Source organism: Callorhinus ursinus, unplaced genomic scaffold, assembly GCF_003265705.2.
Source record: "Callorhinus ursinus isolate GAN/ISIS: 27379988/994484 unplaced genomic scaffold, GSC_fseal_2.0 scaffold21, whole genome shotgun sequence".
Classification (NCBI taxonomy): Eukaryota; Metazoa; Chordata; class Mammalia; order Carnivora; family Otariidae; genus Callorhinus; species Callorhinus ursinus.
This window is the reverse complement of record NW_027397083.1, coordinates 15,053,187-15,077,829: the sequence shown is the minus strand read 5'-3', so window position 1 is coordinate 15,077,829 and position 24,643 is coordinate 15,053,187. Positions and strand designations below refer to the sequence as shown.

The 24,643-nt window shown below is 40.5% G+C and overlaps 1 protein-coding gene across 1 annotated transcript in view; it reads left to right on the top strand.

Annotated features, from left to right (window-relative positions):
• Positions 1–19,535, top strand: part of CAT (catalase) — a 37,285-nt gene extending 17,750 nt beyond the window's left edge. The window contains exons 5-13 of the mRNA XM_025878438.2: positions 387–491; positions 1,309–1,434; positions 4,154–4,345; positions 5,003–5,155; positions 8,333–8,471; positions 11,271–11,401; positions 16,877–16,984; positions 18,422–18,505; positions 18,832–19,535. Coding sequence (XP_025734223.1) covers positions 387–491; positions 1,309–1,434; positions 4,154–4,345; positions 5,003–5,155; positions 8,333–8,471; positions 11,271–11,401; positions 16,877–16,984; positions 18,422–18,505; positions 18,832–18,897 — 1,104 coding nt within the window. The 3' untranslated portion in view covers positions 18,898–19,535. The remainder of the gene's footprint in view (positions 1–386; positions 492–1,308; positions 1,435–4,153; positions 4,346–5,002; positions 5,156–8,332; positions 8,472–11,270; positions 11,402–16,876; positions 16,985–18,421; positions 18,506–18,831) is intronic.
• Positions 19,536–24,643: the final 5,108 nt, after the last annotated feature.

Here is a 24,643-nt window from a genome sequence, read left to right as displayed (position 1 = left end):
ATTGATTGGCATTTGAGGAGAAGCCCTGGGGAAAGCGGAAAGAAGGGAATTTGGGTTGGCTGGATTGCCTTTTTAAGCACATTTTTCTGTATTTAATATCTTTTTATAAGATCAAATAACAGTTACCGTTCATCTTCAGTTTGGCATTTCAAGATTCACTGACTTCCTGGGAATAGTCCAGTTTTCCTTGTAGAGTCTAGAGGATTAATAAAAAGAGGCACTTTGTCTTGGAAACATGTAGAGGGTAAATTTCATTTTAGGCTTTGGCAGTGTAACATTCTAGGATTATCTTGTTCCGAGTTATAATCTAGTAGGCAATGTATAGTGTAAGACACCAGGATTCCTATAAACTTAGTTTTGGGATTTTTTTCTCTTTTTCTGTTTAGTTTCCATCCTTTATCCATAGTCAAAAGAGAAACCCTCAGACACACCTGAGGGATCCGGACATGGTCTGGGACTTCTGGAGCCTACGCCCTGAGTCTCTGCATCAGGTGGGAACTCTTCTTTTTCACTCTTTTATAATGTTCCACCTGAACTATGCCTCATCATGTATTTCTCAAACAACTTTGGCTATATCTCATTGGACTTGGTTTCTGACTTTCTTTTTTTTTTTTTTTAAAGATTTTATTTATTTCTTTGACAGAGAGAGACACAGCGAGAGGAGGAACACAAGCAGGGGGAGTGGGAGAGGGAGAAGCAGGCTTCCCGCTGACCAGGGAGCCCGATGTGGGGTGGGGCTCGATCCCAGGACTCCAGGATCATGACCTGAGCCAAAGGCAGATGCTTAACGACTGAGCCACCGAGGCCCCCCTCTGACTTTCTTTTTGGGAGGCTTCCTCAGATTTCTTGACCCTGAAGAGTTTTATAATGACTGATTTTGTTAATCTTCCCCCATTCATAGCCCTTAAGTGATACTAGAAACATTATCAGTTGATATTTAACAATATCAAGGATTAAAATCTCTAGTACGAAGTAAAGCTCTTTGTATTAGGGAAAGAAGGGAGAAGTGTTACCAAACATATTTACTGTTAAAATAGATTTTGAGTAATAAGGTAGGCTACTTTTCAGATTTTTTTTGCTTATCTTTATTGAATTCTGAGCCATGAGTTAATGGTTTACATATCATTCTGCTTTAAAATTCTTGTTATTTTGTATAAATGATACTAATGATAATCTTTCCTATGGGAACTTGCTTAGTGTGTTCCATGTCATTAAGAGATTCTTTGGAAACTTAGGAATATCTTTTAAAAATCTAGGATGTTTTGATTGAAACTGGAAAATTTTAGGATTTATTTTTCTGTTCCTTAGGTTTCCTTCTTGTTCAGTGATCGAGGGATTCCAGATGGACACAGGCACATGAATGGATATGGATCGCATGCTTTTAAGCTGACCAATGAGAAGGGAGAGGTGGTTTATTGCAAATTCCATTATAAGGTACATGTTGCCTTCAGGACAGAAGGTACAAGGCTCCTACAACCCACATCTCTTTACTTCTCCTGAAGATTGGGAGAAGATTAAGCCCCCTCCCCGCCTTTCCCTTACCTCCACTCTGAAGGCTGAGAGGTACTGGTCCAGTTGACTTGGACCATGACTCTTCTCTTGGCTCCGCCCAAGTGAACAGGTACATGCTGCCCAGTTAAGGGAACTGTGTGGGCTCTCTTTGGTCTCCTCTTTCCATGTGGCCAGAGGGTAGGAGTACACAGCTACTAACAATGGTCAGGCTTTCTTCTCCTTCTGGGCCCTGGGGGCAATGCGTAAATATTTGGGGAAATCCTCATTTAATGCTGGTTCTCTGGTTTAATATTCCTGGCGCTGGCAGGTGAATATCCATTCTCCCTGGAGAGGGAAGACTTAAGGTTTTGACTTGGGCTCAAATAATATAGGCCTCTAGGCTATGTGAAAGATTTCTACCAGGTTTAGCCTAGCTTTCTAGACTTCTTTGTTGGAGCTTAGAATTAAGCCTTAGCAAACAGTGAAGTGTTATGTTGCTTTGCCTTTCCTAGCCCTGAGTCATGGTCCTGAACATAGATATCTTTTCTGGTCCAAGAGGGGACTATGGCAAAAATGGGGCATTCCTGTCTGTAATACCAACCTCACCATCACTTTCAATCTGATGCTACCTTTCCAGAAACATTTCTCCTAATTTTTTTTAAACTCATCCATCCATTTATTTAGCATTTATTGAGGGTGTATTATGAGTAGGGCAAAAAAAGTAAAATCAGTTACAAATGTAAAAAACTAAGAATTGTCTTTTTCATTTACTTTCATATAATCATATCAAATAAGTTACCTTCAGGGGAAGCTTTGAGAACATTTTAATTAACTGAAGTGTTTGAAAGAGCTCTCTCTTATGATCTTGGCATTTGTTACAGTAAGCAGTATTCTCAGAGAACTCTAGAAGGTATTTAAAAAAAGCCTCTGGTGGCCTAAGAATGTGTTTCCAAATACTACTGCTAAAATAAGCACAGCCCAGAAGTGGACTCAGGACAAATATAGTCTCCTTAATGGTATCTACCCAAGACCTGTTTTCTTCTGTTTTGTCTTAATCTTTATCTGAACAACTTATGTAGGTATATGGAAAACTGTTTTCCCTCTTTATACTTATATCTTGGATATATATAATCTTTGGCAGAGGACAGTTTTAAGTAACAGTTGCCCCATTGGCTTGTAACTGCCAAAAGGAGCAGTGTTGTGTCACAGAGAGCAAGGGCTAAATGACTGTGTCTGGGGCACCCGCATGGTGGTAGCTTTGCAGGCAGACCAGTCTGAATTCAGATACCTTTTCTAGGTAACTCTGACGTGGTCATATTATTAAAAGTTCTCTGTGCTCCAGCTTTGTCACTGTGAAATTGGGATAATAATAGCAACTGTCCATGATCCTGGAAGGATTGGATTGCTTATGGGCCTGTTCAGCAGAGGGCCCTGGGGTAGCCTGAGACCTACTTGGATATATCAGTGTGGATTATTCTAATTTATGACCAGTCTTTTCTAAGCCCGAGGGATTAAGTTAAAATCAGAAAGGTATTGCAATATTATTGCACAATTTAATATATTAGGTCTCTGGGTGATCTGCAGATGGTGACCTCCATTTTTAAATCTGGAAGGTGACTTCTGGTCTGACAGTAAGAAGGGTTCATATCTTGCTGCTGGCTAGAGAGACTCGAGATTTCTGTGGTAGAATGAGTTTCAGAGTTGACTTTGATGAGGAAATCTTTCCATGTTTGGCTTGTGGGGATCCTTCAGGATAAGATACAGGTGAGAATCTGTTGAAGGACTGTATGGTGTGATAGTAGGAGTGTTGGTGAAAGTGACTAACTTAGTTGGGTCTTCATGGCTTGCTTGGGAAGCCAGAATACTAATTTTGCCTGCTCGTAGGCAGAGAATTAACTGGTTCAGAGCGGCTCTACTGAAGTTCTTTTCAGCTCTATGAACTATGATTCTGTGATTTCTGAAAAGAAATAAAAGGAAGAGAGTTGGGGTAGAGGGATGCTAACCAGCACAATCTCAATAATTGATTTGAGCTATTACAAAACAGGGAAATAAAAAATTACTTCATGCAAAAAAAATTATTTGCCTATTTTGAAAGTATTTTTTGATTTTTTTTTCTGATTTGATAAGTAACATGAGTATAAAAATTCAAATAATAACCACTCTGGAAAACAATTTTGAAGTTTCTCAAGAAATTAATGTAGAATTACTATGTGATCTGGCAACTTTATTTTGAGATGTATTCTAAAAAAATCCACTGAATTGGACACTTTAAAATGGTTAAAGTGGTACATATTATGTTTATTTTATGCCAAAAATTTCTCGGCTTTTCTGAAGACAGTAGTACAACATTCTTTATATGGGTGAGAAATTGAAAATAAATTATATGTTAAAGGTTAAAAAATTCAAATAATACAGGATACAGAAAGGGAAATATAGGATTAATTTTAAATATGAAATGTATGTACAGATTCCCTTAGCATTTAAAAGAATCAAGATAACCGAGTAGAATTTCTTGTTGATGAATTCCTATTTGTATCAGATTTGAACAAGGAAAATCCAGTGTTTGAGTTGTGTTACTCATCATCCTTCAGTGCATAACTGGTTAAAGTTCTATAACTTTGCCAATACATTTCAGTTTGAGCTGCTTTCTCTCATTCTGTAGACTGACCAGGGCATCAAAAACCTTTCTGTTGAAGACGCAGCTAGACTTTCCCAGGAAGATCCTGACTACAGCCTGCGAGATCTTTTCAATGCCATTGCTACAGGCAACTACCCCTCCTGGACATTTTACATCCAGGTCATGACTTTTAATCAGGTGGAAACCTTTCCATTCAATCCATTTGATCTTACCAAGGTGAGTCTGTTAACAACGAAATTGTTTTCTTTTTTAAGTCTCTTTGTACCTAATTTTACAAATTCCAGTCAAGTATTCATAACGATCATGAGGTCATGTATGAAATGCCATGCAGCTGCTTTGCAATTTCCTGGCCTGTGGATCTCACTTCTAGTTCCTGTTTGCTGAGTTCATTGAGTTCCTCAAAGTGGCTTGATCTATCATTATTAGGAGGGAACAAATCTTGAAACAGCTGATGTCCTTTTGCCCAGGGAAGATGTCAGTATTTACTGTTGTGAAAGATTGAACCAGTGCACTCACCTAAGTTCTTTTCACTTTATTGGATTAAAAAATTATTGTTATATTAGATTCATTATATTAGAAAGCTGGTAATGTTTTTTAAAGATTTTATTTATATATTTGAGAGAGAGTGAGCAAGCAAGCGAGCATGAGCCGGGTGGGGGGAAGGGCAGAGGGAGAGGGAGAAACAGACTCCCTGCTGAGCAGGGAGCCCGATGCGGGACTAGATCCCAGGAGCTTGGGATCATGACCTGAGCCAAAGGCAGATGCTTAACCAATTGAGCCATCCAGGCACCTGGAAAGCTGGTATTTTTAATAAGTACTTTAATTTCTTTTAGTTGGTTGTTTGGTAATTGTGAATATGACATTTATTTTTAGATTTGGCCTCACCAGGACTACCCTCTTATCCCAGTTGGTAAACTGGTCTTAAACCGGAATCCAGTTAATTACTTCGCTGAGGTTGAACAGTTGGCATTTGACCCAAGCAACATGCCACCTGGCATTGAGCCCAGCCCTGACAAAATGCTTCAGGTAAGCCTGGTGGATGGAGATCTTCTGAGGCAGGAGTGCAGGTGTGTGCACGGGCGAATGCATGCACGCGTGAGCGCACGCACATACACACACGCTATAATTTGGCATGACCTTTATATAAAGAATTAACTAGAACATCACTTAAGTTTTAATTAATCTGGGTCCTTAGTTCCTGTGGGTCTGACTGAGGCATCCTGACATTACAGTATTACAGTATAAAGCAAATTTCAGAGTATGTTAAGACTTTGATATTTAGTCTCTTAATTTAAAAGAAGTTACATTAGAAACGCCTCAGGTATTTGTAGAGTAAAGCACTCTTTGTTCAGTCTGTCATTGATGGGAGGGAATGTCGTTAAATGTTCGATATAACTTTTAATTGTACACCATCCCATGGTGATGCTTGAATTTTTCTGTCTGTAAAAAGAGACTGGAGATGGTTTTTATGTCACCAGTGATTGAAGGCAGTGGGTTAATTTAGCCATTTGTTTCAGTAATGTTCCTACGCATTCCCTGTTTTTTCATCATTGTCCACTAGGCTCTTTCAAGAGTAGAAAGAGTGAAAAATACTTTTTTGGACCAGAAATCAGTAGGAAAATAATTTGCTTAATAATTATTGAGTAAATCAATCTCTTGTGTTTTTGGACTCTGACCATGAAACAAAGGTGAAAGATTATTACCCAAGATCAGGCCACAGTGACTGACGGCTGCTTCTCATAGAAGCATCTAACTCTGGTTCAGGTGTCACTCTCCATGGAGACAAGCTAAGATTCCACTGCTTTTTTTAAAAAAATATTTTATTTATTTATTTGAGAGAGAGAACGAGTGAGAGAGAGCACAAGCAGGATGAGGGGCAGAGGGAGAAGCAGACTCCCTGCTGAGCAGGGAGGCCAATGTGGGACTCGATCCCAGGACTCCAGGATCACGACCTGAGCAGAAGGCAGACGCTTAACCGACTGAGCCACCCAGGCCCCACCATTGTTTTTTTTAATAGTAACTTTTCTGCTTTGACATTGAGAACATCTAAGACTTTTATAGAAAATAAGTGTTTTATTAGCTTTCAGTTCGATTTAACATATATATAAGTATATATGTGTGTGTATTTTTTTTTTTTTTTGAAAAAGAGAGATGACCTACATGTGAGGGGGCAAGGGGCAGAAGGCGAGGGAGAGAGAATCTTAAGCAGGCTCCATGCCCAGCGTGGAGCCTGATGTGGGGCTCGATCTCACAATCTTGAGATCATGACCTGAGCTGAATCAAGAGTTGGACGCTTAACTGACTGAGCCACCCAGCTGCCCCTTAACTAATAGAAATTGAATACCTCTCTGTGGATGATAGACTGCTCTGGCTGCTATAACATATAAAAACACAAGATAACTATAAGGCAGAATGCCATTTGAATTAGGAGAAATCTTGTCTGTTAGGAGGATGACGACAAAGTTTCAAGAATGAGGTAGCATTTGAGATGGCTTTTGAAGAATGGGTAGGATTTCAGTTTTCAACAGAGGTAAAATGGGGCAAGAGAGAGACCTGAGTATAGGCACAATGGTGGGCCATGTTGGGTCTATATAAACTGCAAACAGTCACTTCTTCCTAAAGTAGAAGAAATAAGACTGGGTACATTGAGCACAGGTCAGAGGGGACTTTAGTGCTTGAGTGGAAGTTTGTACAATTGTTCCTTTTAGGAAAAGGTTTCTTCAGTTTTGAGAAATGTGATCTGTGTGTATCAAGTAGAATCAGTCCAGTTGGCGAACTGGAGGTTAGGGAATAGAGAAGGAAAGCCAAGCAGATCACAGAGCACAGGCAGAATGCTTGTGTTGAAAGGAGTAAAGGAAGCCAAGCCCTGGGACCCTGGGCATCCAACCTTCCCTCCCTTGGGGTTGGAAGGGAGCTGAACCGTGTGAAGGAGCTTACTGGGATTTGCCAAGGCATGAATTTATCATGGGTAAAGCTAAAACTGCATAACCCTGGTATTGAGGGAACAGGTTAAAGAACAAATATTATCCAAATTCTTTTCACAATTCAGGTCACCAAGGGTCTCTGGGGCCACAGTGAGACCTGGAGACAGTTAACAACACTGAGTCATACAATTAGAAGAGCTAAGAAGCACTGGGTGGAGGCCTACGTCCAGGGCAAAGGACCACAGATCATATCCATGTTCTCTGCAACAACAAAAAGCAAATGTCTAAGACATTTCATTGAAACTGTTGGGGAGAAAATCCTGAGAAAAGATGATAAACTGCAATCATGCAATTCTATTAGTGAATTGAATTTATGAATGAATCCCATAATTTCTGTCGGTATTAATTTTGGCTATGGCAGACATATTTTAAATTTAATGTGCTGTCTTGTTTTTTTTTTTTAAAGTGTGTTTAGAACTTTAATTAGTAGGTGCAGTCAAGATATCAGTCCCTAGCCCAGTCTTTCTACAATGTGAGTCAGTTAGCTGTGAGTTCTGATGCCAGAAAGCATGGGAGGAGCCATACATACAACAGGGAAGGACTGCTGTACTTATTTAGCCGTTTGGTGACCAGTGAGGAAATGTTTCAAGTTTTTTGAGTAAGTTAAGTCACATAATCTGTGTGAGGTCTGAGGCTGATGCTTTTGGCAGGAGTGTGTAGGACGGTGATGGTGGAGGAGGGACTGGAAGTGGCGATCCAGGTAGGGGACCTTTGAAATCACTCTGATGGGGACTAATGAGCGTCCCAGGGTGATAGTGGCTGTATGGTCATGAACAATGGTCTCCATTACCTTTCAACAAGATCGTGTTAATGAACTTTAAAGCGTTATCCAAAGCAGTAAGCCAGATCACAGTGAAAAGGACATAGATTCCAGTTAGTGGGGTTCTAGCAGATGTATTTTACAATGTGATAACATCCTTGAGAGTAGGAGGTAATACAAGGCAGGGCACTAACTTGTTATTTGAGGGGAAAAAAGAAGTTCTTACCTAGAACAGGTGTGAAGACTTGTGGCTCTTTGGCTGTATGATGGGGAAGATTAAGGACTGTTCAGTTCGGGAGAACTCATTTCATGAGAGAAGAAACTTCGCTCTTTTGGGGGGCTAGTCACGGTTTGGTGGTAACACTGTACAGAGTGCTTTGTGCTTGAATGAAGTGTACAGACCATTCTGCTGTGTGTGTGACTGCACGCAGTCAGTGCCTGTTTCATTTATAACTGTAGGGCCGCCTTTTTGCCTATCCTGACACTCACCGCCACCGCCTGGGACCCAACTATCTTCAGATACCTGTGAACTGTCCTTTCCGTGCTCGAGTGGCCAACTACCAGCGTGACGGCCCCATGTGCATGCTCGACAATCAGGGTAGGCCTCAGACGTCTGATTTAGGGGGGGGGGGGGGGGGTGCCAAGGGCGCCACTGAGCAGAGGGCAGGATGCCCTGCCAGGCCTGTGGTCTTCAGGCTTCTGCTTTATGAAGACAACCCAGGGGACCGTCTGCTCTGTGAAGCAAGGATGGTTTAAACTGCCCGAAGACTCTATACTTTTATCTGTTTGATATGTTTTATTGAGAGTTCCCATCTCACATTTTCCTTGCCGTCCATCAGATAACCGTGGGAGAAAGAACTCTCACACTGGCTGTTGAAGAGTAGCATTCAGCTTAGGGGTTAGGTTTTAAAGACTTTTCACAAAGTGGGCAGTTCCTTATCACTCTTAAATCACTAGGACTTAGACTCTTGGAAGTGCAAAAGTGCAAGAGTTCCTGTTTCTTGTTTTCCATTGCACTTGGCTGGGGTCAAAGAGGAACAAACGGGGCACGGGACAGGTTAGAATAAGGGAGACAGAGTGAATCAAGGAATCCTCCCTCACTTTTTTTTCAAAGTGAATATAATATAGTTGAATTCATGTAAATCAGCTGGTGAGATGAGACTCTACTGTATTTTGTTCTTTGGAGCTCATTTATCAAATTTATGATTTTCTTTTCTTTTAACTACTGTCTTTGGTGCCATGTATAAACAGCCTCTATTTTTGATTACTTGTTCTTAATTAGTGAATCTTTGATTAATGTTTTTTCCTTTTAATGCTCCCCAGTTTAATATCGATCTTAATTTTCTTTCTTTTGTTTTCTTATTTGGGCACATTTTTTTTAGTAATAGGCTGCTTACATTGATCCCTTCAGAAATTTCACTGATGATTTATATTTTTAGCCATAGATGTCTGTATTCAAACCGAGTTTACTTTTCTCTGATACAAATAATACATGTGCCCTAAAGAAAATTTGGAAAATATAAGGGAAAGAAGAGAAGGGGAGAAGAAAAACCCACTTACAGCCCCAACACTCAGAGGCCACAACTGTTGCATTTTGCTTTATTTCCTGCCAGTTTTCTCTGGGACTATTTTTTATAGACTTAAGATTATTTTGTTTATATGAGTTTGTGCCTTGCATTTGTTACCATTATGACTAGGCCTTTGTATGTATTAAACAAGTTTACTTGCTCACTAACTGATTACATCAGGTGTTTGCGGCACTTTTGCTCCCTGAGGTTTATAGAGCTCATGGGGTGTGCTGTTGCCCAAAATAGCTGATATTTCCTGTGTTGGTCTTCTGCACTTTTTTTCTAAAGTGATTTCTTCCTTTCCTATTTGTCAGTCCTTTTGTTCCTGAGACTGGCTGTATCGGAGAGGTTCATGTATATTCTGGAACTTCATTAATAAGTACTTGCTTCATGTTTATCATTGTTGTTCACCATGATGGTGGCATGTGTATGAAAAACTACTTAAGGATACATTTTGACACACCCTTTACCTACTTTTATAAGCTGAGCATTTGGGTTGTGCTCTTGAAGTTTAATGAAAGAGCTTAATTGTTCCCAGCAGTCAGTGACTTGAAGACAACTCCCAGAGGAAGGGTCAGAACTCATTTGGAGATAGAATTTTAAAATTACTCAAATAGGCACATTTCAAAGAACTAATTCTTAGTGCAGAAGACCACTGTGGTAGCTGGTTGTTGGAGCATTTTGCTGACCTGGAATGAATCCCAAGGGCTAATAATTGGGCCCCATAATAGTATGGGGCCCTCCTTCTTCCTGCATGCACTTGATGGGTGTGATCTATAGGCACCTCTTGATTATTCATTCTGCATAATCTATCCTGGCAATGAGCTGGTTAAAATTCTAACCTCAGATTGGTTTGTTCAAAACACTCAAGATATTTCTAGGCCACTCGTGCTTAGGCAGCATGTGCTCAGGTAATTCAGGCTTCAGCCAACATTAGCTGAAGCAGTTAGGAAAATAAATGTGCCAAAATGAAAAATTTAATTTATTCCAGAAGTCAGAAGATATGTTTTGATTGCGTTTGTCATTATTTTTTCTATAAGTCCAGATAAATGAGTGCTGCCATACTAGAAATATCAAACTAAAAAAACAATCCTTTTTTATTTATCTGTGGAGGGAAGGGAAAGGGAAGTTAGAATTGAGTAAAGTCGTAGTCAATAAAGGAAAGATACTCCAAGAATCTTAAAACCTTGAAGGAATAGTGAAATAGAGTTGTGTAATGGGAATATAGTCTGTGCTGGAATGGAAGAGACAAAACAGATCCTAGATCCCAGCTCTACCACTAGCCACCATGTGACCTTGCAGCAGGCAGTTAACATCTCAGGGCTCAGTTTATATGTGTCTGTAGATTGAAGGAGCAGGGCTAGAACTTTCAGTTGCTCCCAAGAGTTCCGTGATTCAGTGTCTGAATTGAGCCCAAGCCCAGATGAAACTCAGATTTGAAGTGTATCTTTGGGTCTCATCTTCTGTGGGGGCCAGATCAAACATGTATAAATATATTTGTACCAATAAGCTTCGGAAGATTTTAAAGATCAGATCACTTGAAGTGTTAAAGAAAACTTGAGATCTCTTCATTAAAACTCAGAGTGAGACCGCCCATGAGAGCATTTGGAAGGTGGCATTATTCTTTAAGAATCTGAGTCCTGCCTATAGCTAAATAGGAGACGTTAAAAATAATATGTACATGACCTGCATATGTAAATTGTGTGTGTATATCTAGGCATGCACGTGTGTGTGATTGCCACTTGAATTATATCTTATTACATTGACTGCTTGTAGACTTAATTCATTTTTCCTCTCCCTAAGTGAATCTGTATGGTTTTCTTTTGAAGGTGGTGCTCCAAATTACTACCCCAATAGCTTTAGTGCTCCGCAACAGCAACCTCGTGCCATGCAACACAGCAGCCGGTGTTCTCCCGACGTGCAACGCTTCAACAGTGCTGACGAAGATAATGTCACTCAGGTACCAGCTCGGTTTGCCATGGGAGTCACTTGATCAGCTTCCTTGTCGATGTCTACATATTTCCCCCCACCCCCCCCAATTTTAAGATTTTATTTAGAAAGAGCGTGCATGAGTGGGGCAAGGAGCAGAGGGAAATGGAGAGAGAGAATCTCAAGCAGACTCCACGCCGAGCGTGGAGCCTGATGCAGGGCTTGATCTCACAGCCCTGAGATCATGACCTGAGCTGAAATCAAGAGGCAGACGCTTAACTGATTGAGCCACCCAGGCCACCCTATTTTCCCCCTCTTAAAGTGTCTAATATATCTTATGTTGAATTCATGGAAGACATCTCTAATCATAAATCAGTCCCTTTATTAGATGGAGTTGAAGTGTTACTATGTGCTTTCAGTACAAGGTATGGGAACTTATTTCAGTTCCCCTAAATTTTAATGAAGGGATTATAGGTTGGGGCCAGTGGGGAAACAGGGACTCATAGAAATGTAAGAAATGTGCAAATAAAGCTTAAGTACAACCGCATCTGAGAAGCTAGGCAGGACAGCCCAGATTTAAGGGACTAGAACAGGACTCAAAATAGCTCTAGGAGCCTCAGTAGCCAAGAATGTAGGGTAGGGCCCACTGTTCACGGGACTCTGCTGCTCTCTACCTGTCAGCTTCTATTTTTTGGTGCCAGTTGTTAATTCTTACCATGTTCTCCTGACTTCCTCCTCACTACCTCATAGCTTCTGTTTTAACGTTGCTGTGGCTTTGCTGTGACCTTGGCCTAACTCTTCTTTGTGGCTTCTTTCTCCATATATTACTTTTTTGTGGCGACCCTTTTCCACTCTCTCTCTCTCTCTCAGTACTTCTCTATCAGATTCTGGAGAGAGGGAGTCGAATTGATTTGACTGATCTTTTCACTCTAGGCTGCATCACTGACCTTTGGCCAGCCTGTGGTTAACTGCCCCGGGTCAAGTGCCCACCCTCTTTCCAATCACCTATGGCTGTCCGAGTGCTGTTCTCTCAGAGGTTGCACTGAAAGAGACCCTTTGACTTTGAAGAGCAGCCTCCTCATTAATGTGTCCAGTGCAACTTAGACCTCACACAAGAGAAGAAGGAAATTAAAGTCTAGTTGTGCTAGAGTTCGATTTGGGTGGTTGGTGTTAAACTTAGTATTTAAATTAGAATAGGAACTATATCTAGTTTCTCAATTTATAAATGTGGGTTCTAAGTAAAAGATGTTTAAATACATGAATTAATTCACTGTGAAGATATCTTTATTTGAAAGGGACGCATACATAGATATGTATATATAAAAAAGAAATTATAGTAGGATGTAAACCATATCTAGATGAAATTAAACATCTTCTAAAAGCCTTTTGTAGTTAACTGCATTATTCTTGGTGATGTGGATGATACCAAGTATATTATAATACAATTCCTGCCTCTCAAAGAATTTTGCCTGTACGAGGCCTATTCAGGTGTTAAACTAGCTAATACTACCTTGCAAAAATTAATTTAGATAATACGTGGCTTACAGAGTAAGAGAGTATATATGCAGTTCATCTAACTAACAACTCATGTCCAGAATATGTAAAGAACTCCGCCAGGGCAGTGAGAGAAAGCCAAAGGAATAGAAGATGGGCAAAGACTTGAACAGGTACTTCACAAAAGAGGATATCCAAATGACTGAAAAACATACAGAAAAGTGGTTTATCTCCGTAGTCAGCAGGATGTGCAAAGTAAAACCACAAAGAGATAGCACTACATATGCACCGGAGTGTCTAGAATTAGAACGACCAGCCAAGTCAAGTGTTGAGAGAACGAGAAACAACTCTAACTCTCCTGTGACTGTAAATTAGTTCAGCTGTTTTGGAGAACTGTGTCTCAGGATCCATTCAAGCTACACGTGTGTGTCTTTTGACCCTAGTAAAGTACACTGTTGTGTAGGAACCTAATAGAAATGTGTACATATGAGCACCAGAAGACACGTACAAGACTGTTCCTGTTACCCAGATGTTCAACAAGAGCTTGGATAAGCACATTTGGCAGAACACATTTAAAATATTAGAAATCAAAAGAATTGCCTTTGGGGAGACAGTTGGAGAAAAGGGGATAATGACTGGGAGGAGGGACTCTGGTGGGGAGATTTCTGAGGTGTGAATGATGTTCCTTCTTCATCTGGGTGGTGGTTGTGTAGTGTGTTCACTGAAAAATCATTGAACCTCACACTTAGGGTTAGTACCCTTTACTGTAGGGCCGTTACACTTAAAAAGCTTACTAAAGAAAAAAAATCATTCAATTTGTATATAGTAGTAAAAATATCACATTTCCTTTAAAAAGAGTTTGGTCCTGCTATCAAAGGTCTATGGTTAGAGTGTTGGAGCTGATAAATCCATTTGGAATCTTTATCTGGCTAATAAAATTGAACAGCCATCCCGTGTGTGGGGTCTGTGTCCCCCTATAGTGAGCAGCTGAGTTGTATGTACATTGGTGGCTGCTAGCCAGGTGTAAGGATATGCAGATCAGAGCACCTTGGAGACTTCTTCAGTTTGACTTCCAAGCCCTGCTTGCCTTTTGCCTGAGCAGCGTGACTGCTGATGCCAGGCTCAGATGGGTAAGGGTTCCATACTATTTACGTTGCACCTGTCTTGTCCACATGCTGAGATAGGGGTGCTGTTTACCTTTGTGTTTGTACATGTGCTTTTTTTGTTAACCTCTTGGAGCTAGATTAACCAGATCTCTAGGAGAGCAAGTATTTCATATGGGTTTTATTGAGTGCTATGTTGATAAATATTAACAGTCATGTGCAGAGGGGAAAAGCCCTGGTTTATAGTGTTTGTCAATTTTCTTTCTCTCTTTTTAAAAAATTTTATTTATTTACTTTTAAAGATTTTATTTCTTTATTTGACAGAGAGAGAGAGACAGTGAGAGGAGGAACACAAGCAGGGGGAGTGGGAGAGGGAGAAGCAGGCTTCCCGCGGAGCAGGGAGCCCGATGCGGGGCTCGATCCCAGGACTCTGGGATCATGACCTGAGCTGAAAGCAGACACTTAATGACTGAGCCACCCAGGGCGCCCCTCTCTCTTTTTTTTTTTTTTTAGAGATTTAATTTATCTGAGAGAGAGCATAAGCAGGGGGAGGGGCAGAGAGAGAAGCAGGCTCTTTGCTTAGCGGGGAGCCTGACAGGGAATTAATCCCAGGACCCTTGAGATCATGACCTGAACCAAAGGCAGCGGCTTAACCAACTGAGCCATCCCGGCGCCCTATAGTGTTTGTCAATTTTCCTGATGAAAATATTCCCTACAGCTGATTTCCAGCTAGCACCATGGTGTCACTGAATCTGTGGCTTTGGGACATGAGGTTCCATATCACACTATTATGTAGTAGTTCTACCGTAGTGATACAGTAGACACAAATAATCTCAGGAACATAAGTAATATGTATTAATTGGGAAATCATACATTTTGAAGGTTTATTATTTTTGTTTGTAATATAATTTAATTGTAAGTTTAGGTACTTGAAGTTTTAATAACGGCCGTGTTTAACAACTCACAAAATTCTTAAAAAGATGACAATCTGGTCTCATGAGCAACTGGGCTCCAGCACACCAGTGGAATTGCGGGACCAGTTTCCTTTTAGTTTGATGGTAGATTGATGGGACGTAGGAGGCCTCACTTCTACTTGTCATACATGGACATGCTAGATTAAAAAATTAAAAAAAAAGTAATTGAGCTAACAAACAAATCTCTGGGTTCTAGAAATGGAATCACAATAGTGCATGAACATGGTGGGTAACCAGACCCTATTTACATCTTATTAAGATTTTATGACTCCAAGGGGCTTGGAGTTTAGGCTGCAGGCTCCATGTGTTGCAGAGAGCTAGAACTGGGCTCTTGACATATGACATAATGATGAGAGCCAGGAGCTGGTACTCCATGGGAAAAACTACCCACCAGACAGAGGCTGCAGCTTGCCAGCCTATGGGCTCTAGACTTCCTGAGAAATTGGGCGTCCCTTTCCTCTCCGGTGAGGTCTCTGCATTCTTGTTCCACTTAGAACCACCTAGAAGTTCTGACCTGAGAAACAATGAGTCAGTGAACCCTTCTAGGCCTTTGCAGAGATGGTGAAAAAAATCACAAGACACCTTCACAATTTGGACCCAGGTGTTTCTGCAGGTGTTTCTGCAGAAGATAACTCCTGTTGGAGATGAGTCCCAGGGAAGAATTACAATACATGTAAGGAAATCCAGTGCCCTGAGAAATTACACATGCAATAGATGGAAGAATCATGTACGTGATAGAATAATCTAAAAGAGCTTTGAAATAAGCGTGTATACTGTATTAAAGGAGATAGAGAAAGGAATATGATCTATCAGATAAAAATAAGATATGGGAAAACAAAAACAAATAGATTTAAGAAAGAACCAAATAGATGTTTTTAGAAACAAAAAGTATGATCTTTCAAATAAAAATTCAACAGACACAGTGACTCAGTGGTTGGTTAAGCAATGTGTTAGATACAGCTGAAGAGAGAATTAGTGAATTGGGGGATAGAGCTGAGAAAATCCCCATAATGCAGTACTGTGATTGGATTGTGTTCTTGTCAAAAATTTGATTTTTTGAACTTTAGTATCAAATGTAAATTTTGTTCAAATTTTTAAAAAATGTTTTTATGGTTTGATATTTGATGACACACTTAAAAGCTATGAACATTTTGACATTTTATGAATTTGATACTTTGGATAATTGGATATTTTTGGACTTTATAAATATTAGTAGAACAGGACATAGAATGGTGCCTGATATAGGGACTTTATAAATAAGTTCTGGTTGAATGAATGAATGAATGAAATGTTAGAATAAAATCATAGCTGTACTTAGAAATGGTTGATTTTAGAAGTGAGCAAAACCCTTAGGACTCATATACCTTACTTCTAAGCTCCTATTTTTCATTTTAATCTATTGATATTCATTTTAGAGGTAAGCTCAATCATATAAATAAAGTATGACTACTAACGTGTCTTCTCCAGGATTTCACTTGGCTTCTGAAAAACTAAGGGTATATATTAATGAAGTAGGGTTTTTTCCTCTGTGGTTCTGGATGAATTGAACAAAGGTTGGAGTATGCGAAGTTTCCATTTGATGACAGCTTGCCCATTCTGGACTTGTCAGTAGCAAGGTGTGGTGGGATTCTTAATTGTAGGCTATACTGTGTGTTTTGTTTATAAGAGACATATAAATATGACTACAAAGGACATTACTAAGAAGCAGTTGTGAGCTATTATCAACTGAATTCTTCCTGTTCCACAAAAAAAGTGAGGAACTCCACACAAACGACAGTTTTCACTAGAATTTTAAATTATCCTTAAATTCTAAACACTTTTTCTTACACCAATGAGAAGTCTTGCTTTTTCATTTCAAAAGTGGAACATTGGGTGAGTTTTGTTCATGACAGACTGCTTATTTGACTCTCTGCACCATGCATTTTCCCTGAGCAGGTACGGACGTTCTATACGAAGGTGCTGAGTGAAGAGGAGAGGAAACGCCTATGTGAGAACATTGCTGGCCATCTGAAGGACGCACAGCTTTTCATCCAGAAGAAAGCGGTGAGTGATACTTTGTAAGCTGACGGGTGACATCTACTGGCCGGAGAAGAGAGTGCAGCTGTGTGAGAGACCCCTTAAAAGGAAGTGTCGTTTCTATTCTATTAATCGAACTTAAAATAATTAGTACAAATCCCCAGCCCACCTCCGATTCTTTTCTCTGCATGTTTTATCTCTAGTGAATGTGGCGTATCCATTGATCCTTTAGCTCCTTGTCCAGTGTATAATAATTGAGTTGAATTCAGGGTGAATTCTGCTCTATGCTCTTCATTGACTGTGGCCAAATTCTGTGCCAGAGTCATGCCCAATATAAAAATGTGGGTCCTGCCACAATTTTGCTTTGACTTTAGAAGAAAAGAAATATGGATTGCATTTTTGTGTTGTGAATCCTGTCTAACCACTCGGTGTCATGACACCTGACCCTCCCTCAGAAGCAACTAGAAACTTGGATGCTCTCTGGGGAGAACTGAGCTGCTTCCAAAACTCAGGCTGAACTGCTGGGCTGAGGTGCCAGGGAATTTCCGATGGGAGCTCACTGCTGTGTGGAGCCTTCTCACTTGCAGTTTTCGGGCCTGCCACGGGGGTCAGCTTCTTGGAAACGGAGACAACCCCACAGTTGCCTTGTGTCTTGGTTGCTGCTTCTCTGTTCAAAGGGGCTCTCTGGGATGTGTTCAAAGGCCTGAAGACAAGTACCAGCAGGCTGGGCGCTTCTCTGTAGGCAAAATTCTATGTCTTTAACTGTCTTTCACAAATGTGTATATAAAAATAACCCTTTAAATTGCCGGGGCACTATTTACACATTGCTGTCTGTAGCAGAGAGCTGGGCGGTTGCTCTGTGAGGTAGGTGGGGCAGGTTTTATCTCACTGATAAGAACGAGTGGGACAGTGTGTAAGTAGCACAACTGGGCTTGGACCCTTGGCCTTCTTCGCTCGCACGTGCTGAAGCTGTAGGGCTTCCTCGGGGTTCACGATGCCCCCTTCATGCTTTCCACTCGGGATCAGCCCATGGTCAGGAGTTCCTGCTCCAAGTCTGTGGAGTTGCCCAGCACGGGCCACTGTTTGTGTATACCTGGCTTGAAACTCAGGCGGTGTCTGGGCCCATCTCGTTATACAAATCGCTGAGACTTGTTGAGTCACCCTGAGGTCGGCTCCTTACATGCACTAAGTGCCGCTCTCCTCATTCTCTGAGGTAGGTTTAATTATGTTGTTCATTTTATTGGGAGTGGACACTGAAGCTCAGAGGAATGACTTATCCAAGGTTGCTCAGCCAGTATGTGCCAAGGTTTTCCCTGGATCCCCCAAATCTTGCTCTGTGTTGTTAAACACTGTGTTGTTCTGCCTTCCTTCCTCCCCTACAGAGTAAACACTGTGCTGCACACGCTGGGGGCTGGCCTAGGAGGGGGGTGGGGTCATATTTACATTCTTTTCATTTGGTTTCAGGTCAAGAACTTCAGTGATGTCCATCCTGACTATGGGGCCCGCATTCAGGCTCTTTTGGACAAATACAACGCTGAGAAACCTAAGGTGAGCCCAGAGCAGCCTGGCTGTGGTAAAGGAAGGGTGTCCTGGATCAGACTGGATTGGATAGTTTGGTTTCCTTTTGTGATGATTCTTCTCAGGGACAACTATTAGATTTTTCAAGCTGTTCAGACACTCACTTGATAGGTAAAGAACTCACCTGCAAAGCACATCCTCTTCACTTTAGCTTTGGACCCCATAAGGTAGTGTAAGTAAATGCAATTCCCAATGGTTATTATCTTCATTTGAGCACAAATTAAAGCTAAGGTGAATACCAAGTTGCTGCTGCTGAGTGAGTTAATTAGCCTGCTGGTCTTGTTCTTTTAAAACAGAACGCGATTCACACCTTTATGCAGCATGGTTCTCACCTGGCTGCAAAGGAGAAAGCCAACCTGTGAGAGTCGGAGCCCTGGGCCCGCCCCGAGTTGCTCTCTGCCTGTGAAGCAAAGCGTGGTGTTCACACATTTACCCACTCTTCGCCGGACAGAAGATTCTCCTGTGCTAGGTGCACAAATGCAAGCTTATGTCTTTAAAATGATAATCCAGGTTTCTATAGCAAGTAATGTAACAGTGGCTTTTAGTGCTATTTCCCTAGGGGGAAAAACTGGTAGGGCTTAACAATGATGTAAAAGAAAATGTATTTGCTTTTGATGGTTGGATTATGCACTTAAAATGACTAGAATGAAAGTTTCTGGCAGAAATATGATTTTATTTGATAAGAAAAAAATCTCGGTGAAATCAGTATGTTTACATATCATCTCATGGCCTTAATTTATAAAAATTGGCTATAATTATATAAGAAGAAAAGATCATCTACTCAGAAATTTTAATTTTTCTCAGTTCCATATAGGAAAAACACATTTAATGCACTGAAAATAATTCATTGACATCATAGCTTAATGCTTATTCCTGCCTGGAACTGATCGGATGTTTTTAAATTTGGAATTACATCTATGCTAATATAGCATTGATTTTGCAACAGACTGATTTGTAATTGCTACATTTTTACAATAAAATAATCTGTACATAAGAAGAATGGTATTTGATTTCTTTTGGCTCCATTATAACTTGGACTCTTAATCTAAATATCCTGTATTATCAGATGTTTACCCTTAAAACTGAAAATACCAATATCACAAGGATACTATATTATTTGTTTAAACCAGTAGCCTTTAGACACAGCTTTCTGAGACACTGTGGACCAGAACTTTTAATTCTATTGGGAAAATAGCAAATTTCCCAACTTTGAAAATTACTTAGATCTCTTGTCCATTAACTCACTTCCTTATCTGATTATGAATTTTTATTTAAGAACCTCCTGTTCTTTTCTTTCTTTTTTTCTTTAACTCATCTTTGCCTATCATGCTTAAAATCGAATGGAATGCTCTAGAGGTGAGTTCTTGAGTACTAAATGAAACCTGTTTTCTTTGAAAATGCTTATTCTCTTCACCCCAGCTCTTCAAAACCAGTTTGTACTCACAGGAATTCCCTGAGATCTTGGGCTTCAGGAAACCATTGGACCCCTAGTAGATACAAACTTGCAATCTTTTAGCTAAAACTTTTTTTAACCCCCCCTGCCAAATTCTCCTGCCTAAATCCTTCCTATACTTGTGTTTGCTTGGAAACTATTATATTTGTCAACATAGAAAGTAAAATTGTCCATTTGTGCCTAGTGGTGAATACTTTCAATATAGTGACTTCACTACAATTCTGGCTTTTTACAGTATTAAATATATAAGATAAACTCATAAAAATTAACATAATTTGACGACGGGGAAGGAGTTTATTTAAAAATTGGTTGTAAGCACAAAGATGGAATTTTTGAGATAATTTTCTGCTTTGGTCTATTCTGTCGTCTAGAAATAAGTCAGCAGTTAAAAATCACATGTATCTAACAAGTTTCCGGTATGTAAGGATCTGACACCTGGAAGTGTCTCCACTTTTGCTCTGGAGACCTCTTTTTATAATTTTCAAAGGTAAATATTGATAAGGTTAACTTCCTCAGTTAGGTTTTACTTCCTGGGAAGTAGTACTGAATTACATTCCTTTTAAGTGACATTAAGATATATCTTAAGAGTTTCTGAGCCAAATTTATAAGAATAAAATTAGTAATAAGAGGTGGTATATTACAGAGGCTTTAGAACCACAGAGACCAAGATTCAAATCCATGCTCTGCCGTTTTCCACCTGTGGATATTTGAGCACGTTGCTTCACTCTCTATTAGTTCCCTCATCTCTAAGTGGGACCAATAATTGTTCTATCTCCCTAGGGTTGTGTGATGATTATTCAAAATATTTGACCTTGACCACCACTTCTTTCCAGCTCAGCCCCCCTAGGACCCCATCTTGTTCAGCTTTTGCTTTGTAACAAACCACCTCAAAACTGAGTGACTTCAAACAATAATCATGTATCACTCATGTATCCAAGTCAGCTAGGGATTGGCTGATCTAGGCCGGGCTCAGTTGTGGCAGCTTGTTGATGTGGCTCTGTGTCACACGTCTCTCATCCTCCTGGGACGCATGGTGATGGCTAGTCCATAGTGATGGCAGAAGTGCAAGAATGCAAGAAAAGGAAACCTACTCTTTTTCCTTTCTCGGGAAATGGAGACTGCAAGAGTGAAATCCCAATTGCACAAGTGTTTTTCAAGCCTTTGTTCATGTCATGCCCACTAATATTTCACTGGCCAAAGCAAGTCATATGGCTAAACCCAAAATCCAAGGGTGAGGAATTGTACCCCACCCATGGAGGTGACTCTGTGCGTGTGTGTGTGACTCTATCTGAACATTAATTTACCGTAGACTTCCCCTCCCACTAGTTCTTCGACACTACTAGAATTTCCAATTAGTTCTCAATGGTCTTCACCCTCTTTGTGTCCTTACTTCCCTTCTTACTTAGTTTACATTTTATCTAGTTCTAAATAATAACTACTCCAGAACTCAGCTTTGGTCAAGGACGCCTCTTGGTGACTCAGTTCTTGCACTGGAAATGACCATGGCCGAACCAAACCACAGCCCTGTTGACTGGGCTTTTTAAAATTTGACCACAAACCTCAAGTGAGCCCTCAGTGCTGCCTGGAAATCTGTTTTTCCCTCCTCGGAACCCCCACTTGGCTCCCCCTCTCCCTTCAGCTCCTTAATTCACCAAGGATAGAATAACTTCCTTATCTTTTCCTCCACCAGAGTCTTCCAGCTTGCCAGCATCACCATCCCCATGCTCTCCTTCCTGTTGACAGAGATGAGTTCTGCTCCTGCTGAAGGCCAGACCTCGCATGCGCACTGGCCCCATGCCTTCCCTCCTGCTCTTGGTTCCCCCTGCCCTCTCCTACCTCATTCCTGTTAGCTTGCAAACCTGCTCTTCCAAGTCTCATCAAATCCTCTCTTGCCCTCATAGGGCTCTCCTGTTATTACCCCCTTTGTTGAAAAATATCTTAAAAAGAATTTCCTTTACTTGCTATCCCTCCTGTCTTCTATTCTCCCTTGAACCTACTACAGTCAGGCTGCCCTTGCCAAGGTCACCAGTGGCTTCCGTGCTGCTAAAACCCAATGGTCCCATCCAGCAATGCCACTTCTGGGTGTATACCCAAAAGAAGTGCAAGCAGTGACTTGAAGGGATATGTGTTCACCTGGTGTTCATAGCACCATTACTCACAATGTCCAAAAGGTGGAAAAAACCCAGGTGTCCGTTGAGGGATGTATGAATAAACAAAATTTGGTATATCCAGACAATGGAATATTATTCAGACTTAAAAAAGGAAGGAAATTCTAACACATGCTAGAACATGGATGACCCTTGAAGACATGACACAAGGGAAATAAGCCAGATGCAGATGGACAAATATAGTATTGTTCCACTTATATGAGGTCCCTATGGGGTCCCCAGGGCTGCGGGAGGGGGAAACAGATAGTGTTTAATGGTTACAGAGTTTCAGTTTGGCAACAGGAGAAAGTTCTGGAGATGGATGGTGGTAACGGTTGCACAACATTGTGAGTGTATTTAATGCCACTGAATTGTACACTTAAAAATGGTTAAAATGGGGTGCCTGGGTGGCGCAGTTGGTTAAGAGACTGCCTCTTGGTTTCAGCTCAGGTCATGGTCTCAGGGTCATGAGATTGAACCCCATGTCGGGCTCCACGCTTAGCACGGAGTCTGCTTGAGACTCTCTCCCTCTCTCTACCCCTCCCCTCTCTTCTCTCTAATAAATAAATAAATCTTTAAAAAAGTTAAAATATTAAATTTTGTATTATATATATTTTAGCACAATAATGACAATAGTCATTCTTGACTCACGTGGTCTCTTAGCAGTGTTTGACACAGTGGATCATTGGAACCTCGTTTTTTAAAAAAAAATAAGAGCTTTTTAGAGATAATTTATATACAATAAAATTCAAACAAAGTATACAATTCAGTGGTTTTTAGTATATACACAGAGTTGTGTAATCATCACAATCGATATTAGGACAGTTTTGGCACCCCCTCGCCCCCCAAAAACCCTGTACCATTAGCAATCACTCACCATTCCCCCAACTGAATCCTGCGCCAACTCTTGACCATCGCCCATCTAGCTGCTGTGTTAGATATGCACATTTCACTTAAATGGAGTCCTACAGTGTATGGTCTTTTCGACTGGCTTCTTTCACTTAGCATAATGTTTTCAAAGTTCTTACATGTTGCGGCATGTGTTAGTACTTCATTTCCTTTTATTGCCAAATAATATTCCATTGTATAGATATGCTGTGTTTTATCTGCCCATTCATCAGTCAGTAGACATGTGGTGTCTCCACTTGTTGGCTACTATTAATAGTGCTGCTGAGAACGTTCAGGTATATGCTTTTGTGTGGATACATGTTTTCATTTCTCATATTCTCACCTTAAAAGGCATTTCACTTAACCTCTGGCACACCACTGTCTAAAGATCAACTGTTATTATATTATTTATTTTTAAAGATTTATTTATTTATTTGAGAGGGAGTGTGTGCATGAGTGGAAGGGGCAGAGTAAAAGGAAGAGAGAAACTCAAGCAGACTCCGGGCTGAGCATGGAGCCAATGTGGGACTCGATCTCACAACCCTGAGATCATGACCTGAGCTGAAACCAAGAGTCAGACTCTCAATTGACTGCATTCCCCTGGGTGCCCCTCAGCTCCTGGTATTTTAAAATCAATTGCTTGCTCTTCTGAAAAGAGGACTAGATCTGGGCTTTTAAGCTCTGGGAAGGATCTCCTTGTTCTTTTCAAATTCAGTGTCAGAATTTTGGTTTAAAAATACATTAATTTTGTGTTTCCCTAATAAAGGAGTATCACTTTAACTTATCTACTAAGGAAATGAGTTTTAAGAACTTAGCACATGCTTTTCTGAGAGAAAAGTGGCCAAGCTACTTGGCCATATCTTTGCCTCTTAGTTCGTGGTACCACAAAGCAAATGGCCAAATTTCACTTTAAATGAATTGATAAGACAAATTGAAGGCTTTAAAACCCTTACCAGAGCTTTTAAAGATGTGAAAGGTTGGTAGAGGTGAACTCAAAAAGTTCTGTATACTTTTGAATTTTGGACAATTTTATTTTAATTAAAAAAAATTTTTTTAAGATTTTATTTATTTATTTGACAGAGAGAGAGACAGCGAGAGAGGGAACACAAGCAGGGGGAGTGGGAGAGGGAGAAGCAGGCTTCCTGCTGAGCAAGAAGCCAGACGCGGGGGGCCCCCATCCCAGGACCCCGGGATCATGACCTGAGCCGAAGGCAGATGCTTAACCATCTGAGCCACCCAGGTGCCCCAGGGTTAGAATTTTGGACAATTTTAAATAATCACATATGAATATACTGAAAGTTTTCTATGGAAAGCTCTATTGTGATCTTTTTTATAAAGAATCTTACTCTCTCATTTCACTGTTTGATAAGTAAATTTTACATCATTGTTTTAGGTTTTTGTTTTGCTTTGGTATCGTTTGCTCAAAGTGGGGTATTTTAAGCAGCTCTTTGTATTTTCCATTCTTCAATGAATTGTGTCGTGAAGCTATATGTTTAAGTTCACATTTTAAAGAGTATAGTGGGTTGAATGATGTCCTCCAATAGGAGGACCATGTCCCAACCTCCAGAACCTGTGAAGGTGACCTTATTTGGAAAAGAGTTACAGATGTCATTAAGTGAA